Below are 18,261 nucleotides of genomic sequence, written 5' to 3'. Positions count from 1 at the left end.
GGTATGTTCTAACTTCACTGATTTACATGCAGCTGTTCAGCTTTCTCAACACAACTTACTGAAGAGACTGTCTTTTCTCCATTGTATTTCTTGCCTCCTTTATTGAAGGTTAATTGACTGTAGGTGTGTGAGTTTATTTCTGGGATCTCTATTCTGTTCCATTGATCCATATGTCTGTTTTTATGCCAATACCACACTGTTTTGATTACTGTAGCTTTGTAGTATTGTCTGAAGTCTGGGAGGGTTATGCCTCCAGCTTTGTTCTTTTCCTTCAGGATTACTTTGGCAATTCTGGATCTTTTGTGGTTCCATATAAATTTTAGGATTATTTGTTTTAGTTCTGTGAAAGATGTCATGGGTAATTTGATAGGGATCGCATTAAATCTATAGATTGCTTTGGGTAGTATGGCCATTTCAACAATATTAATTCTTCCAGTCCAAGAGCATGGGATATCTTTCCATTTCTTTAAAGCATCTTCAGTTTCCTTTCTCAATGTTTTATAGTTCTCAGCGTATAAGTCTTTCATCTCCTTGGTCACGTTTATTCCTAGGTATTTTATTATTATTTTTTTGACATGATTTTAAAAGGGATTGTCTTTTTTTTTTTTAAACTTTCTCCTTCTGATATTTCATTTTAGTGTAAAGACATGCAACAGAGTTCTGTGTGTTAATCTTGTATCCTGCTACCTTGCTGAGTTCATTTATCAGTTCTAATAGTTTTTGTATGGAGTCTTCACGGTTTTCTTTAGAGAGTATCATGTCATTTGCATATAATGACAATTTTACCTCTGCCTTTCCAATTTGGTTGCCTTTTATTTCTTTTTCTTGTCTGATTGTTGTGGCTAAGACTTCCAATACTATGTTGAATAGAAGTGGTGAGAGTGGGCATCCTTGTCTTGTTCTAGAATTTAGTGGGAAGGCTTTCAGCTTTTCACCATTGAGTATCATGTTGGCTGTGGGTTTGTCATAAGTGGCTTTAATTATGTTGAGATATGTTCCCTCTGTACCCACCTTGGTGAGAGTTTTTATCATGAATGGATGTTGAATTTGATCAAACGCTTTTTCCACATCTAATCATCTATCATCTGAGATGATTACGTGGCTTTTGTCTTTTCTTTTGTTGATGTGGTATATCACAGTGATTGATTTGCATGTGTTGAATCATCCTTGTGACCCTGGGATGAATCCAACTTGATCATGGTGTATGATCTTTTTTATATGTTGTTGGATTCAGTTTGTTGAGGATTTTTGCATCTATATTCATCAAAGACACTGGCCTGTAATTTTATTTTTTGTTAGTGTCTTTGTCTGATTTTGGTATCAGGGTCATGGTGGCATCATAGAATGACTTTGGGAATGTTCCCTTCTCTACAGTCTTTTGGAAGAGTTTGAGGAGGATCACTGTAAGTTCTCCTTTTTATGTTTGGTAGAATTCCCCAGTGAAGCCGTCTGGTCCTGGACCTTTGTTTGCAGGGAGTCTTTTTTGTTTGGTTGGTTGTTTTTTTAATTACAGATTTTATTTCACTTCTAGTGATCGGTCTGTTCAAATTATCTATTTCTTCTTTTTTTTTTTTTTTTTTTTTGCGGTGCACGGGCCTCTCACTGTTGTGGCCTCTCCTGTTGCGGAGCACGGGCTCTGGACACGCAGGCTCAGCGGCCATGGCTCACGGGCCCAGCCGCTCCACGGCATATGGGATCTTCCCGGACCGGGGCACGAACCCGTGTCCCCTGCATCAGCAGGCGGACTCTCAACCACTGTGCCACCAGGGAAGCCCTATCTATTTCTTCTTCATTCAGTTTTGGTGGGCTGTATGTTTCTAGAAACTTGTCCATTTCTTCTAGGTTGTCCATTTTGTTGGCATATAACTCTTCACAGTATTCTCTTATGTTTTTTTGTTTTTCTGCAGTATCGGTTGTTATTTCTCTTCTTTCATTTCTTATTTTGTTTATTCGGGTTCTCTCTCTTTTCTTCTTGGTGAGCCTAGTCAGAGGTTTGTTGATTTTGTTTATCCTTTCAAAAAACTAGCTCTTGGTTTTATAGATTTTTTTTTCCTATTGTTTTCTTTATCTCTCTTTTATTTATTTCCTCTCTGATCTTTATTATTTCCTTCCTTCTGCTGACTTTAGGTTTTGTTTTTCTTCTTTTTCTTTTAGGTGGTAGGTTACGTTGGTTTTGTTTGTTTGTTTGTTTTAGATTTTTCTTGTTTTTTGAGGAAGGGCTGTATTGCTATGAGCTTCCTTCTTAGGACTGCTTTTGCTACATCCCATAGATTTTGTATAGTGTGTGTAACCTCATTTTTAAACATATTAAAATTCTTAGGACCCCACTTCAGATCTACTGCCTCCTCTCTTAACGTGGGCCCCAAGATTGACCTCAGGAATTGTTGTAATTAGGAGATTTTGAAAACTACAGACATGACGTCCTACCTGCAAAGCCTGCTCTGAGACTGTGTTCTGAGGAGCACCCAGCCCACGCTGCGGCCCCTCTCATGACCCGTGCTCCTGGATGGCTCTTAGTGTTGTGTTTGGTGATTCTAGCCTTTTCAGTATACTGTGATTGGCCTAAGTTAGGTACCTCTTTGGCACCAAATAAAACTTAACGGTTTATTTCTGTTCCCCCCACGGACAACAGTCATGGTAACCAGAGGACTGGTGGTGGAGGTTAGGAATCTCCAAGCTTTAGTGAGAAGATGAGGGGCGGCAGCTCATGTGATTGGGTGCTCCCTCCGTGCTCCTCCCTGCCCTCAGTGCTTTTTGTGCATTATCTCCTTTAATCCTCACAATGCCCCGCCCCACGAGGAAGGTCTTCTTGTTCCTGTTTTCAGACAGGGAAGCTGGGGAGTGGGGCAGGTAAGTGTCTTGCCCAAGGTCACCCAGCTAGGAAGTGACAGAGGCAGTGTGGGTCCAAGTTTACCTTTGAACCCAGTGCCTCTGAGATATGAGCATGACAGGAAGCCCTGCAGGGCTTCTGAACACACGGAGTACTGGGCCCTCCCAGAGATCTGAGTGGGAGGCCAGGGCTGGGGCCCAAGCCTCCGCACGGCTGACAAGCTCATGTGCTGCCGGTCCCACGACCAGACTTTGAGTAACGAGGCTGTGCCCCACCCTGCTCCCCTGCCCCACCGCGTCTGCCCGTGGTACATGTGTGGGTCACGTCCTGCCTTTCCCTATCAGTGGGGAGGCAGCTGGGATGGTGCAGAGCTCACAGGCTGGCAGCCCGAAAGGCAGACAGTGGGCATGGCAGCACTGGCTTCGCAGGGTGTCTGGTAAGGACTCAGAGGATAACGTGTCTGGCCAGGGCCCAAGACCAAGATTGCAGACAGTGGGCCCATGGGTCGCAGTGGGTCTGTAGACCCATTTTCACTGGCCAGCACAGCTTTCAGAATGAGTTGATCTAGTGGCTGACATTTCAACATCCAAGATACAGCATTATGATTTGTGTTTTCCAGCTTCCTTTGCACAGTTGGAAGTTCTCACCACGCTGGGCCTGCACTTCTGCAGGGGCTGGGCCCTGGGAGCTTAGCAGGGGTAGCCGCTCTCCTGTGGCTGCAGTGCCCACAGGGCCTCGTCATCCAGTTTTCATCCTTGGCCCCCATTAGTGCATGGTATTAACACAGGACATCAAACCTGAGATTGAATTCCATCTCTGACTTACTGTCTCTGTGTCCTCGGGCAGGTAATTAGCCTTAGTTTTTACTCATCTGCAAAATGAGGAAAACAAGGCCCACTCTGCAGCCTCATCATGACGGTGAATGATAACGTAAAGCAGTCAGCCTGGTTCTGGGCAGGTAGTGGAGGTTCAGTCTCAAGTGGCCTTTACGAAATCATGTTGCCTTATGGGAAGGAAAAAGCCACGCGGAGCCCTTTGTGGCATTCGAGGGTGACAGTGTGACTTTTGATGGCAAAATGGGGCCAGCTTTTATAAGATACAGTACAGCTTACCCTCATCCGTGGGTGGTTTGTGAAAATACCCAAATACCAGCTCGTCTGCCCCGCCCCCCCCGGCTCTCTTGTTGAACTCTGCCAGCAACGAAAGAAAATGCTCAAGTGTTCTTTTCTGTGGTGTGGGAGGCAGGGTGACCCGACTTTTCTCTGGCATTGCTCTTGAACTTTCTAGTGACTACACCTGGTGGCTGATTTCTTTGCTGGTTAAAGGTTAAGCTGCTCCCTATTAGCTTGACTGGTTCAAGTACTGATACATTCTCATGGTCATCTGCGTGTTCCTGGACTTTCTCTGCTTGCCTTTCCTCCGGCATGAATTAACTAACCTGTTTTCTTTTGTGTTTTTTTTTCCTCCCTCTAGATTATTTGCTCTCTAATAACTATGTAAATTCTATCATTGTCCATAAGTTTGACTTTTCTGATGAGGAGATTATGGCATATTATATATCGTTCCTGAAAACGCTTTCGTTAAAACTCAACAACCACACGGTCCATTTCTTTTACAATGAGGTAAGTAATTGCAGAGGGGCACATTTGGGTGGAAAGCTAGCCAATCAGAGCAGCCCCTTTGGTCTGGGTGGCCTCTGTTTACAAAGCACTTATGCATTCACTGTTTCCTCATTTTCATAGCAACACTGTTTGACCTTGGCATGCTTTAAATTTTTTTTTTATTTAACAAGCTACCTTTTCCGTTTTTAATGTAAAATGCAATTTGTACTACCTGAGAGCATGATACTCTTGGTAGGGAGAAGTGCCCAGAAATTAACTTGGGGTCGTGTTCCTCTGTTGGCAAAACAGGAACTCCAGTCAGGCCCAGCTTTGCCACTTCCCTGCTGTGTGACCTTAGAGAAGTCCCAGTCCTCTGAACCTCAGTTTCCTCATCTGAGAAATGGGGGTGTTAGTTTCTACCTCGGAGGGTTTTCCAGGGGTTGAATTAAATAAGCTGATGTCTTCAAAGCAACTAGTATGTACCTGGCTCCCTAAAACTGTACCCATTGCCATTCCTTATAAGCTAAAATCCCTGGTATTCCTTGAGAGAATCACTAACAATTTAAATAAATAAATAACTGTTGTTCTCACAATGAAGAGGAGCTTGAAGAATCAGGTCAATTTATCTCACATTCCAAAAGGTACAGATGCTGGCTGTCGTGGGGCTGGCTCATCCTGTGGCTCGACCACTTCATCAGTGATGCAAGCTTTTCCATCTTCCTACTCTGCTGACCATACAGTTGGCATCTGTCTTGAGGCTCAACCCCTCATGGTCTCAGAATGGCTGCGGGAGCTCCAAACATCACATACTTACATGCCACTGCCGAAAAACCTGATGAGATCACATCCCTTCTTGTGCCCCCTTCTAACTTTCCAAAAAACTTCTTTCCCAGAAGCTTCCCAGCAGACTTCCTTTCCTGTCTTGCAGGTCAGAGTTCTGCCATATTTCTCTCACAGTGTGTCTGACGTTGGGGAGTGGGCTGGCAGGGCAGTTCTGCCTCAGTCTCTCCGAGGCTGCAGTCATCTGAAGGCTGGGTTAGGGTCGGGGGATCTGCTTCCAAGGTGGCTTGCTCACATTGCTGACCATTTGGTGCTGGCCATCGGCGGCAGGCCTTGGTTACACAGGCTCCTCCAGGGTCTGCTTGAGTGTCCTCACAGCACGGCAGCTGGCTTCCCGTAGAACAAACGATCCTAAGAGGCCAAGGCAAACTGTAATGCCTTTCAGGACTCGGCCTCGGAAGCCACATGCCATCACTTCCACTGTATATCTTTAGGCCGCACAGGCCAGCCCTGACTTAGCGTGAGAGGACGCACAAGTTGTGACTTCAGGAGGAGAGGGTCATTGGGCCATCTTGGAGGCCACGTGCTGTCTGCATGGCAGGTGTCTTCTGATCGGTGGTCACACATGCTGCACAGCCTGTATTTGAAGTCAGACCATAGTCCCAAACATTTCCTCTGAGTTTGGGCAAAATTCATCTAGCTGTCTCCACGGGATGTGGCAACAGCAGCCTGCACCTTGACTTTCTTTGTCTAGATTTGTAGTGGCAAGAGCTGGCCTCAAAGGGGAGAAGTACTAGCTGCCAGTCACAAAGTGTGGGGCACTTTGGAAGATGGACATTGTGCGGCCCAGTGCCTGGCACACAGTTGGTGCTCACTAAACGTGTCCAGAGACCAGAGGCGTGCTGTTCGTGTTCTCCCAGAGGCTCTCCCGGGCGGAAGAAAACCCACCTGCAAAGTTCAGACCAGAGAGGGAGCCAGATTGTTCCCCCACTCGGGTGCAGCTGGGCTTCTGTGCACCTGGTGGGGAGGGCAGAATGTGGGGATTCTGGGGCCCGAGTGATGCTTCTGGAAGAATATCCTGCTGATCACCAGAGGAGTGGTAGGAGGCTGATTTTTTTTTTTTTTTTTTAATTTATATTTGACTGTGTTGGGTCTTCGTTTCTGTGCGAGGGCTTTCTCTAGTTGCGGCAAGTGGGGGCCACTCCTCATCGCGGTGCGTGGGCCTCTCACTATCGCGGCCTCTCTTGTTGCGGAGCACAGGCTCCAGACACGCAGGCTCAGTAATTGTGGCTCATGGGGCCAGCCGCTCCACGGCATGTGGGATCTTCCCAGACCAGGGCTCGAACCCATGTCCCCTGCATTGGCAGGCAGACTCTCAACCACTGTGCCACCAGGGAAGCCCTAGGAGGCTGATTTTTGAAGTGGACTTAGTTTCCTTTTCTGTGGATCAGTGCAGTAGCTACCACCTGTTACGTGCACATCTGCTTCTAGTGCTCAAAGTGGCGTTGCCTTCATTAGACAGGTGTCACCTCGCTGAAGGTCATGGGTTCCCTCTTCCCCGCCCCTCACTGCCCGGGGAGTGCCCTCCAGTCTGATCCGGAGCCATGTGGAAGACTGGCCAGAAGAGGGCAGCAGAGTGCGCCGCAGCGTGCTGTAGCCCGGATCCTGTGTGCCTGTTCCTTAGGTCTCCATCAGTGGAGTTCTTTGGTTCTGAACTGTTTGGATCTGTTCTGATGACCCCTTTTTAATGGCAGAAGATTCCCGAGACCCTCCTTTTCCATGATAATGTTTACACTTTTAGTGTTTCCAAATAGGGAAATATATATTATAGATTCTGAATGTAGTCAGACTTTGCATTTGCCTTTTATTAGTAGAAGCAGCATCTAATAATAACAACTAGCATTACTACCGAGTGCTCATTAGATATCAGGTGTCAGGATAATCACTGTACCTGAAAGAGTCTCATTTAATCCCAGCAACCATAAAGTGGGAATTATTATCCTCATTTTATAGATGAAGAATCGGAGGCTTAGAAATATTACATCACACAGTTAAGAAGTGGTAGGAAAGATCATGAACCCAGGCTTGGCATTTCCTGGACCCGCTTCTGTTTCTTCCACGGTCTCACCTTCCCAACCCTCCCCAGATTCCCCATTGGGAATGAACCACTGGCTTAAGGTTCACGTGGGTACTTTTTTTTTTTTTGGTATTTTACTGAAGTCTCTGATAGGATTCAGAAAGCTGGGATAGGGGCCAGCCTGTCTTACGGGTCTGTAACTCATTTTCGGTACTTCTTGTGTTTTAGCACACTAATGACTTCGCCCTGTACACAGAAGCCATCAAATTTTTCAATCACCCCGAAAGTATGGTTCGAATTGCTGTAAGAACTATAACTTTAAACGTCTACAAAGGTAAGGTTCCTTATGAGCTCACGCCTCATCGGGTTTCTAACCTGACTGCTAGTGCTTGCTCTCCTGAGTCCATACAAACAATTCTCTGGTGGTAACAGAGCTCATTTATTGTAGCTGGGGCTGCCTGTCTCATGAAAGGTTGTCATCACTGAACATTTAGCTACCCCCTTACATAAATTTGTGTGCCACCACCTTCTGCATTTTAAAGCCCAACTCATTGCTGATACACAGAAGTCATGCATGTCCTAAGAGAGGCACATGTGGGACTCGGATCGGCCATGTGATAATTAGGTAAGGCAAAGCTGTCTTTGAAATGTGAGAGTTAAATTCTTGCCTTTGGCCTGTAAAATATACTTCAGTATAGCCAGGGGGTATGTTATCTTTAAATAATGTATGAGAGCATTTCTTGTCGCAAACAGCAGGGGGCAGTATTGCATTCTCAACCGGCTACAAAGCCCAACAACAAATTCCTCCTTTCTCCCAAGAAGTACTTAATGCCCAAATCATTGCCTCCAGGAGAAAGCCCTTCCGTGGCTCTCCGCCTGCACTAGCACAAAGGCTGGCTGGACACAAGTTTCCCGACCTGGAATTGCCCTCCAAGGCTACGGCCTCTCTGCCTAACACTGGGGTTATTTCCCGTGTAGTCACCACCCTAGAGCTGGGACCCCATTTTCTCAGGGACCAATGTTTTGACCTTCATGAGTTATGATGTTATTAATTGAGATGACTCCTAATTGGGAGGGGGCGGGAACTCCTCGGGGACTCACTCCAGCCTGGTTCTGGGGTTGCCTTAAATTGGAGAGCCTTTGAAGAGCCCAGAGGGGCCCATCCGGGGGTCGCAAACTGAGGACCTGAGGGCCAAATCCAGCTCTCAGACAGGTTTTCATTGGCTTAGATATTTTTTGAAAAAAATATATAGTTGTCAATATTTAAAACTTGGGAGAGCTTGGGTAACAGTCTGGATTTCTGACTTGAAAATGTAGATGTGGCTGTTTGGGCCTACAGTCCTGCAGGGCAGTGGTGAGCTGACGCGGACAAGCAGCTGCCCCCTTTGGGGTCAAGGCCTGTGCTGCCCCATTCACCCACTGGGCCGGCTGGCTTCGCTCACCAAGTTATTGTTGGCCAGCCTGTGGGCTTCTGAGTTTGCGACCTGGTCTGACCCCCAGTCTGGCCGCCTCCTGCTCTCTGCTCTCTCTGTTCTCTTCTAACCTGCGTCTTTCTGTCTAGACGCCTCCTGCCCTAGCTCTCTGCCCCTCTGAGCAGCTGTCTCACCCTCCCAGTTCCTAACCCTGTTAACTGTTGTCTGTTTTTTGCCTTTCCTTCAATGACGATTCCCGTGTTCCTTATTCCAGTGTCATGTAAGTTAATAACTTCTGGTTTTCTGCTTTCTTAACTTATCCTTACATGCAAATACAGGAAACTTGCTTGAGAATGGTGTAGTTTTCATTGTAGTCTAGCTAAATGCACTGCTGATAAGTAGGCTTCCTAAAGCACTATTTTTTTTCTTTTTTTTTTTGTGATACGCGGGCCTCTCACTGTTGTGGCCTCTCCCGCTGCAGAGCACAGGCTCCGGACGCGCAGGCTCAGTGGCCATGGCTCACGGGCCTAGCTGCTCCGCGGCATGTGGGATCTTCCCGGACCGGGGCACGAACCTGTGTCCCCTGCATCGGCAGGCGGACTCTCAACCACTGCACCACCAGGGAAGCCCCTAAAGCACTATTAATGTCTACCTTTGTTAATTGATTTTATTAATTATAAAAATAACGTAAGAACTACCTTGATGAGTATAGTTTTCTGCGTAAGGTAACCATTTTAAAGTATTTCCAGGAAAGACAGAAAAGATTCAGATTATAGTAGAGGGCTTTTTATTGTGGTTTTGTTGTTGTTGTTAATATCCCCCAAGTTATATTTGGTAGCTTGACTTTTTTTTTTCCCCTCTTCTTTTGTGGATTTTCTCAGTGGATAACCAGGCCATGCTGCACTATATCAGAGATAAAACTGCTGTCCCTTACTTCTCCAATTTGGTCTGGTTCATCGGGAGCCATGTGATCGAACTTGACAACTGTGTGCAGACGGATGAGGAGTAAGTGATCCCCCAGGGTGCCTGTTAGGTAGACAGGGTGCTTAGGGGAGAATTCCGTTTTTGTAGAGAAAAAATAAACACTAGAACAAAATGTACCCACCTATGTGTTCGCGGAATATGGACTTCCATACTCTGAAAGGTTCTGCCCATCTTTCCACTTTTCATAACAGTAGGAAGTTGGAAACAACTCAGATACCTCCCAGAGGAGAATAGGGTAAGTGAATCCAGTACATCCATAGATGGGGTGCTAGGCAGCTGGTAAAAAGGTGATCTGCCACTGGTAAATGGACAAACAAAATATGGTATTTGCGTGCAGTGGAATAGTATTTGGTGATAAAAAGGAATGAAGTACTGACACATATACCATGGATGAACCTTGAAAGCATTATGCTCAGTGAAAGGATGCAAGGGACAACCTAGTGTATCATTCCACTTTTATGAAATGCCCAGAATAGGCAAATCCATAGAAACAGTAGATTAGTAGTTTCCTAGGGCTGGAGGAGGGGTGTGTGGGGGAAATGAATATACTAAAACACATTAAATTGTGTACTTTGGGTGAAGTCTTTGGTATGTGAATTATATTTCAGTAAATCTGTTAAAAAAAAAAATTAAGTTGGTGATGAATAGAAGTTCCAGAACAGGATTTCTCAAACTCTGCACTGTTGATCTTTCGAACTAGGTAATTCTTTGTGTGGGGCTGTCCTATGCATTGTAGGGTGTTTAGCAGCATCCCTGGCCTCCACCCACTAGATGCCAGTAGCACCCCCTTTCCAATTGTGAAGACCAAAAATGTTTCCAGACACTGCCAGACGTCTCCCTTAAGGAAAAATTGTATCAGTTGAGAACCACTGCCCCAGGGTGACAGCTTCGCACAGATCTGGTAAGAGGCACACCTAAATGGGGTCAGGATGATGAAGGGACTCAGGAAGGAGGTCTCCTGGGGGCAGAGGGCTAGAGAGAGAGAAAATATTAGCTTCCATATTGGGAAAGAAGCAAGGCGAGGTGGATGGCAGATCTGATGGGGCATTTGGGAGGATAAGGACCCATATAGATATGGATAGTCATGGATATGAGGCATAATGAGACACAACTCCAGAAAGAACAGAAAGTTATACGAGGAAGGAAGTGAACTCCTGGTCCTCCCTGGGGCTCTGCAGTGAATGATTATAATGTCAACACCAGTTGCTGATGACTGCTGGGGGGGACGGGTGGAGGGAACACAACAAAAGGAGGTCATTACGTAACATCTAAAATGGCTCAACCGCAAAATAGAGGTCCTTGTAGGTTTTATAGAAATACAGGAGGAACTATCCACAGAAGCACCTAAAGGAGTTGAAAACCGCTTCCTCTGGAGAGTGGGCAGGGGTTGGGGAGGCGAGGCCAGGAGCTGCTGTGTTTTATTATCAGCTCATCAGTACTATTCGATTTTTAAATCCATCTGCATGTATTACTTAGATATTTTTTAAACAAAAGGTTTAAAAAGTGAAGTGCATTAATGATCCTGCTGGAGGAAAATGAACACAGTATCTTATTAAGTGCGGGGGAGGGGTTGCTAAACATTGTGTATAAATAAATGTTCTGGGTCTCATGGGAGGTAGATTCATGGGTGCTCATTATAGTATTAGGCTTTACAATGTGTATTTGCTATAAATATTTACTAAACATCTTATTAAAGCATAATAAGGAATAATTATCCAAAATTATGTAAAAGAAGCAAATTTTTTTTTTAAAAGCATATGTGATTAGATGGATAGACATGTAACACCTGCCTTTTAGATGTGACTATAGGGACATGGAAATAACGTAATATTATCTGTTAGTGGTGGGACTAGGAGACTTTGATTTCTTTTTGCTTTTATTTTCTTCGTCTGTCTTCTACAATGACCATCTATTACTTGAATAATAATCATAATAAAAATAAAAGGTCTTATGGTAGCTAGAGTGCTCTTTGCAACCGATAACACTTTGGGGGAGGTGAAAGTGCCCCACTGGCTGTTTCAAGGCTTCGTCCTTGGCAGAGACCGATCCACTCTTCACTGGAAGCAGGCAGGGCCTCCTGGGGCTTGGGGTGGGGTGTCACGTCCTTGCGCTGTGCCCCCCATACAGACGGGGCCTGTGGGTCGGACGCAGCTGCTGAGGCTTGCTTCTCTCTTCAGAACTCCTCTGGAGCATTTTAATTATCGAGGATTTATAGTTCCATTGATACTGCTTATCTTGGGAGCCAAGGGATCTTGCCACTTGAACTAGTGGCTGCTCTTGTTTGAAATGGCTTGCTAAGAGCTTCATTGGGTTTTGCTTTGTTTACCCCTTTTGTTTTGGTGGGGTGAGTTGTACTGAGGCCCCCAGAAAGTGGGGGCACCCCATGAGTCCCCTAAGATCGAATGAAGCAGACCTGTCCGTCCTCCCTTTCTGAAATCCACTGGTCGAGCCAGTCTCTCGGGACTGGCTCAGGTATTCGTTTGTGAATGAAGTGCCACCTGCGACCTCAGTCTCAGGCCATTGGTTCTAGGCTCTGAGCTTTGGCGTCCGGGCTGAGATGGGCGTTTCTCCCGGCAGGCATCGGAATCGGGGGAAGCTGAGTGACCTGGTGGCTGAGCATCTGGACCACCTGCACTATCTCAATGACATCCTGATCATTAACTGCGAGTTCCTCAACGACGTGCTCACGGACCACCTGCTCAACAGGCTCTTCCTGCCGCTCTACGTGTACTCGCTGGAGAACCAGGACAAGGTGGGCCGGGCTGAGGGTCGTCTGTAGGAGGGGAAGAGCAGTCACCCCAATAGGACGGGGCTTTGCAAGGGACCAAGCCTTTGAGCCTGAGGGAGATTCTTTTCAAAGCACGCTGGCTTCCCTTTCCTTTCCTCTTATTTCCTGAGAGGGGGTGGAAGGAGAGGGAGAGAGAGACAGAGTATATGTGTGTGTGTGTGGACTGTAAATGAATGAGAAAAGATTACTGACATCAGAAGGAAACAGGAAACCTCTACAGATTCAGGCTTTTGGTTTCCATGCATCCTTCTCTTGAGGTGTTCCCATCCCTGGTAACTTTTTCGGATAGTTGCCAGAGGTAATTGATTTGGAGAAGATCCAGCCAGCCACAACACTTGCACAGAATGGACAGGAGGGGATGAAGCGCACCTAGGAAAAGATCCCGGGGCAGTGATTGTCCACAGTTACGGCTCGAAGCCCTTGTGGGGATAGAGCCTGTTCAAGTGCACATCCTCGGATGCCCTCTCACTCCTCGCAGGGATGCTGGCTCAGTGGGTCTGGAGTGGACCGGGAACCTGCCCCGCAAGTGATTCTGAGCTGGTGGCTCTTGGTGCCCCCGTGAGAAATGCCACTTCAAGGAGGGGAGACCTTCGGCCAGTACCTCTGAGAGTTAAGGGGCAGAGGCCTTGGCAGGAGGCGGGACAGAGCCAACTGGTTACTCTGCAGGGGCTTCGGCCTCTGCAGATGTGTCCCAAGGAGGTATAGCTTTCTTTTTGGAGATGGGACATGGTGCTTCTTGTTAAAAATAAGTGAATAAAAGAAAATTGCAACCCTAACGAGATCTGCCAGCTGCAGCTCTGGGAGGCAGAGAGAAAACATGGGAATTGGAGTTTTCAGACGTGGGTTTAAACTCTGCCTCTTCCCTTTCCTCATTCTGCGACATTGGATGAGGCAGTCAACCTGCCTGAGCAAAACGGGGGTCTTGAAGATCCTCACAGGGTTGGTAGGAGATGGAGCTTGTTGAAGCCCAGTACAAATGAGGGGCTTCTCGGAGACCAGAGTGCCCCAACTTCTCCCTACCCCTCTCCTGAGAACAGGCCCCCTGGGGCCTCTCCTGCCGGGCTTCGGGCTCTCGGTGCCCAAGCTGGGGGAAATTAACATTCTTGGTAATTTAAGGAGCTAGTTCTTCTCTCGGGTCCAGCCTCTAATCCGTGACTCATGGTGAAAGATTTCTCAGGTGGAAGAATAGCGGCCTTGCAAATGGTATCGGATAGGATTAGGTTGTGAGCTTATTTTGCAGGGTGGGCTTTGCCACCAGGAAAGAAGAATCTTAGGGTCTTGGAGGAAGTCACGGTGCTGGGCGCTGCTCCTTCAGACAGATGGCTTCTGGCTTCATGGATTTTGTGCTGCTCACATGTGTAACCCAGGTTTCTCTGTCTCTTTCCCCCAACCTTCACCAGGGAGGAGAACGACCGAAAATCAGCCTGCCGGTTTCCCTCTACCTTCTGTCCCAGGTACGTCTGATCATTCACCTGTGTCCCCAGCACACTGGGGGTCCTTGGAGTGCTGCTGCCTTTCAGAAATTTCCCAGGCCACATTGCCCCATCTTCTCTCTCTGTGTCCCCCATCTTGAAGTAAAGTAACAACACTGAGTAGAGGTGCTATGTATCTTCTTCGTGGTAGTACTTGGAAATTTAAGGAGAAATAAATCAAACCTGACAAATATGTAGTTGGTTTCTACTATGGGGCCTGAGGTTTCCAAAACAAGCAAGGAGTATTCTAAATACCCTGGAAATGTGGGCTGGGTGGCCCCTGTTCTCAGCCATGTTGAAATAAGCCCCAAACTGCAGGACCCAGTGTGTGTACACACACAGCAACCGTGGCTTAACAAACTTCTACTAATGAGGCTGTTTTTAAAGGCTTTTGTCATGGTTCTAGTTCCCAGATTACCTTATGGAAAGTGTCTTGTAGCAGGCTTAGCACCCAGATTTGTGTCTTGAGCCAATTAGTTTGCCTCCCCCTCTTAAACAAGTGTGTTTCCTTCTCGTAATTATATAATATTTACAAGAAGGGAAAAACTCCATGGTGACCCAGTTACATAACTTTAAAAATATTTTTATTACAAGCAGTCCAGACTCTCGGGCCATCTCATTAGACTGTCAAGTAGCCAGACGTTTGACCAGAGCTCTGTTCCCACTTTTGCAGTGGCCCAGGTATTTATTTGCTTTGCTGAGAGCATGTCCTTCTCACTTGGTCCCTGGGCCGCTTTGAGTTTGAGGCGGCTCTGTCTCCTGTTGGCCTGAGAAGAGAGATGCAGACCCGGCCTCTTCTCAGTGGCCGGGCCAACCAGGATCCGCATGTGGCCAGCTCACGTTGCTCCCGGAGTCTCGTTCTGGGGGCTGTTTGCTCAGAACTGCACGCCGCCTCCTGAATGCCCCTCTGTGCGGTGGAGCTCCGTGCAAGCCCCAGCCCCTCCTGGCAGCGATTTCCGCCGCCTCATTACAAATCCGCCAGCTCCTCCTGCTTGGGATTCTGGGAGTCTGGCAGGACCCGAGCAGGCCAGATGCTGAGCCACAGGAATCCCGTGGCAAGCGCCCCTAGGACCCTTCAGCTACTGGTGCACCCTGAGGAGCACGGGGGTCAGGACACACTTTTTCTCTGAGAACCCGTTTTCACCTGCTTTCCTCGTGAAGGACCAGCAGCTCAGGCACCTAATTACTTGTTTCAGTCTCTCACAAAAAGCATTGTCATTGGCGTTCCTCAGCCTGAGTAAAGGGCTCTCGCTCCCCTGCATTTCCATGGAGCTTTATCATCACGTTGCCCGAATGTGTGAAAACCTCGAATTGGGTATAAATCCTTAATTAAACTCTATATCAGAACATCCTTACAAATTATTTTACAAACATCGCTACTAAACCAAGAAAATTCACATTAACGATGTTAATTTGGTGTGATGAGGATGCTGTCCAGCTGAAACTAAACCACCACTGGGGACGAGAGCATGACTCGGACAGGCTGGCCCAGCCTTTCGAGTCTGGCCCACACACGCTTCCACGTACCTTGCAGTGACCGGCCCTCCCCAGGCTTTTCTCCATCCAGAGCCCAGGAGGGAACGAGCACCATGTGTGTCCACACCGGCCTAGCAGGTGCTCGCTGAATGTTTGTGGACTGAATTCCTTCGTCATCATCATAGGCACCCATGCTTGAATGCCTGCCACAGCCCTGGACATGGGCTAACCCATTTGGTCATATTGTCTATGGTAGCGTTTCTTTGGTGTTTTAGAAACAGGTGTGCTTTTTTTGTTGTTTTTAGGTAGGTATCACATTTGTCTATTCTGCCTGTACCTTTAATCTGAATTGTATTTATTTTTTTGAACAATGTATTCACCCTACTCAAACAGTACAAAATAACATGTAGGGAAAAATCTCCCTCTTACCTCTGTCCCCCACACATCCAGTCCCGCTCCTCAGAGGCAGCCAGTGTTTTAGTTTATGCCTTTCCTTTTTTTTTTACAATATTTTTTTAAATAATTTTTTTTTAAGTTATAAAGTTCAAACAGGTGAAAACCAAGCTGCCTTTCTACTTTTGTTCAGTCTCCTGATTTCTCTCCCCAGAGACAGCTATAGTTACAGGGTCTTCCCAGGTCCTTCCAGAGACGGGGAGAACTCTGCCAGGGATTCTCAACTGGTGGCGATTTCGCCCCACCCTGGGGGACGTATGGCAGTGTCTGAAGATATTTCTGGTTGTCACGCCTGGGGGAAGGGCTGCAGCTGGCATCTAGTGGGTAGAGGCCAGAGATGCTGCCAAATATCCTCCAGTGCACAGGACAGCCCCCCACAGCAAAGATGTATCGCCTGACAGTAGTGCCGAGGATTCGAGACCCTGTTCCCTGTATATAAAAGCAAATACAAATGGGCGCACACACCCTCTGATATACAGATGGTCGGTACATCCCACACTGCACTGTGGTACCGTGTTGCCTTTACATTTTAAAAGAAACCAGCAGGTGTGTCTGAGCCAGCTTTGCAAGGCGGTTTTGGTACCCTGATTACCCAAGCCATTCCTCTGAACGCTGGGCAGCAGGGTGGGTTGGCCGGGCCATCCCAGACAGCCCAGCACCTTCTGATGTTGCCTCCTGGCACAACTCGGTCTGTCTCTGGCTTGTGCGGCTTTTCCTCCCCATGGCTTCCACACCTCCCAGTGCTGCCCTGGAATTCTGGTGTGCTCAAACCCACCACAAGGGTCAGAGCTCATTCCAGGATGGGATCTCCGCATAGACATCCTCTGCCAAGTCCTTGATTGGAGCAGGGCTCGCCAGCCCCTTCTTCCATGTAACCCAAAGTGCTGGGCCAGTGCCTCCTAGTCTTATCCTAATTGGATTTGACACTGAAATGCCTGTGGAGAGGAAGGAGGGTGTGGGTTTGGCACTCCCTTCTCACATTGCTCCACTTCAGCCAGATTTGGCTGCAGCTGGCCTGAGGGACAGTCTCGCTTTAATGCACTTCCTTCTGCCGAAGAACAGCCAGCCAAATAGGTAACAGTCTGAAAGAAGGAGGGCCCAACCCTAGAAGGAGAAGAGTATAACTGGTTTCTCCCCAATGTGACCCATTCTTTGGGTTTTGCACCACCAGGATTGCTGCTGAGACTCATGTAGCCCAGCCTTGTTGTTTCAGATCAAGGAAGGAAGAGGTTGAAAGTCTGCACACTTTAATGTGCATCCCATTTTTTTCCCCCTCACCAGGTCTTCCTAATTATACATCACGCACCCCTGGTGAACTCATTAGCTGAAGTCATTCTGAACGGCGATCTGTCTGAGACGTACACTCAGCCTGAACAGGATGTTCCGAGAAGCTGTGTAAGTCATTAGTGGGGGACTGTTTTGAGACCCTGATAAAAAGCCATTGCTCATTTTGTTAATGTGTGTTTCTTTAAAACCAGAAACCAACATCCTGCTCATTACAGCACTGGTGAGGCATAAGCTGGTCTGGGATTCAGGGAACCTAATCAGCCTTGACACGCATACCCAGGAGAATCTGGGGTCGGGTACTAAGAGTGGATGTGACTGAGCCTGTGTTATTGAACGTGGAATTGTCCTGTTCTGGGGCCTCGGTTGTGTATCTGTGAGACACTGTTACTGGGTCCGAATGAGAGGATACTTTGTCCGAGGCACCAGCATCTACAGAGGATGGGCAGGGAGCATCTGTGAATGACACGGGCCCCATGAGAGGGTAGTAGGGAGCAGTGGGGACTGTGACAAATTGGAGGGTGTGTATGTCCTTTGTGAGCAGCTGTTGCTCACCCGAGCCTCCAGTTGGTTCTGCAGGAACGTGGATGCCGTATTGCCAGGTTTTCTCATGTTTCTAGAGACACTGGAAAGCTTCATTTTTAGGCAGATACTCCCAAGTTTTAAATTATCACCAACTGTGGCCTAAACAGCATGTTTGTGGTTTGTGCATGTTTGTGCTCTGCTAAAGGGAAACCCCGATCACCAGGGTGATGACTTCTCCCGAGGCTTTCCCTGCTTGGTCCTGTGTCTTGCCTGCCTTCCCTCCTCCCGTCCTGTTCACACACACACTGAGCTCCAGGCTACCTCAGTCCTGGCCCTGCTTGCTTTTTCCCCAGCGTGCTCTGTGCTTTCTTCCCTCCACACCTGTGCCCTTAACCCTACCCACTGCCTGGAAGGCCCTTGCTCCCGGTTCCTTCTCATTAAAGGTCTTACCTGCTCTGAGCAGGCGTCTTGTCTGTCGTTGGATCTGCTGCAGCGTGGGCGCCACATACACGTCTGAAATGAGAGGTGTTTACACGAAGGCCGTTTCATGAGAGCTCTGTCTCTGCAGCCCGGTTCTCA

General features: G+C 47.5%; 1 protein-coding gene across 1 annotated transcript in view; it reads left to right on the top strand.

Moving 5' to 3' along the window:
• The window catches only part of CLEC16A (C-type lectin domain containing 16A), a 207,076-nt gene that overhangs the window by 21,532 nt on the left and 167,283 nt on the right, over positions 1-18,261 (top strand). Inside the window, exons 4-9 of the mRNA XM_065892543.1 lie at positions 4,304-4,452; positions 7,517-7,622; positions 9,582-9,705; positions 12,262-12,436; positions 13,873-13,926; positions 17,155-17,268. Of these exons, the coding sequence (XP_065748615.1) occupies positions 4,304-4,452; positions 7,517-7,622; positions 9,582-9,705; positions 12,262-12,436; positions 13,873-13,926; positions 17,155-17,268 (722 nt within the window). The remainder of the gene's footprint in view (positions 1-4,303; positions 4,453-7,516; positions 7,623-9,581; positions 9,706-12,261; positions 12,437-13,872; positions 13,927-17,154; positions 17,269-18,261) is intronic.

The sequence above is a fragment of the Phocoena phocoena genome, chromosome 15 (genome assembly GCF_963924675.1).
Source record: "Phocoena phocoena chromosome 15, mPhoPho1.1, whole genome shotgun sequence".
NCBI classification, from domain to species: domain Eukaryota; kingdom Metazoa; phylum Chordata; class Mammalia; order Artiodactyla; family Phocoenidae; genus Phocoena; species Phocoena phocoena.
Note: the sequence above shows the minus strand (reverse complement) of the source record. Positions and strands in the feature narration are given on the sequence as shown.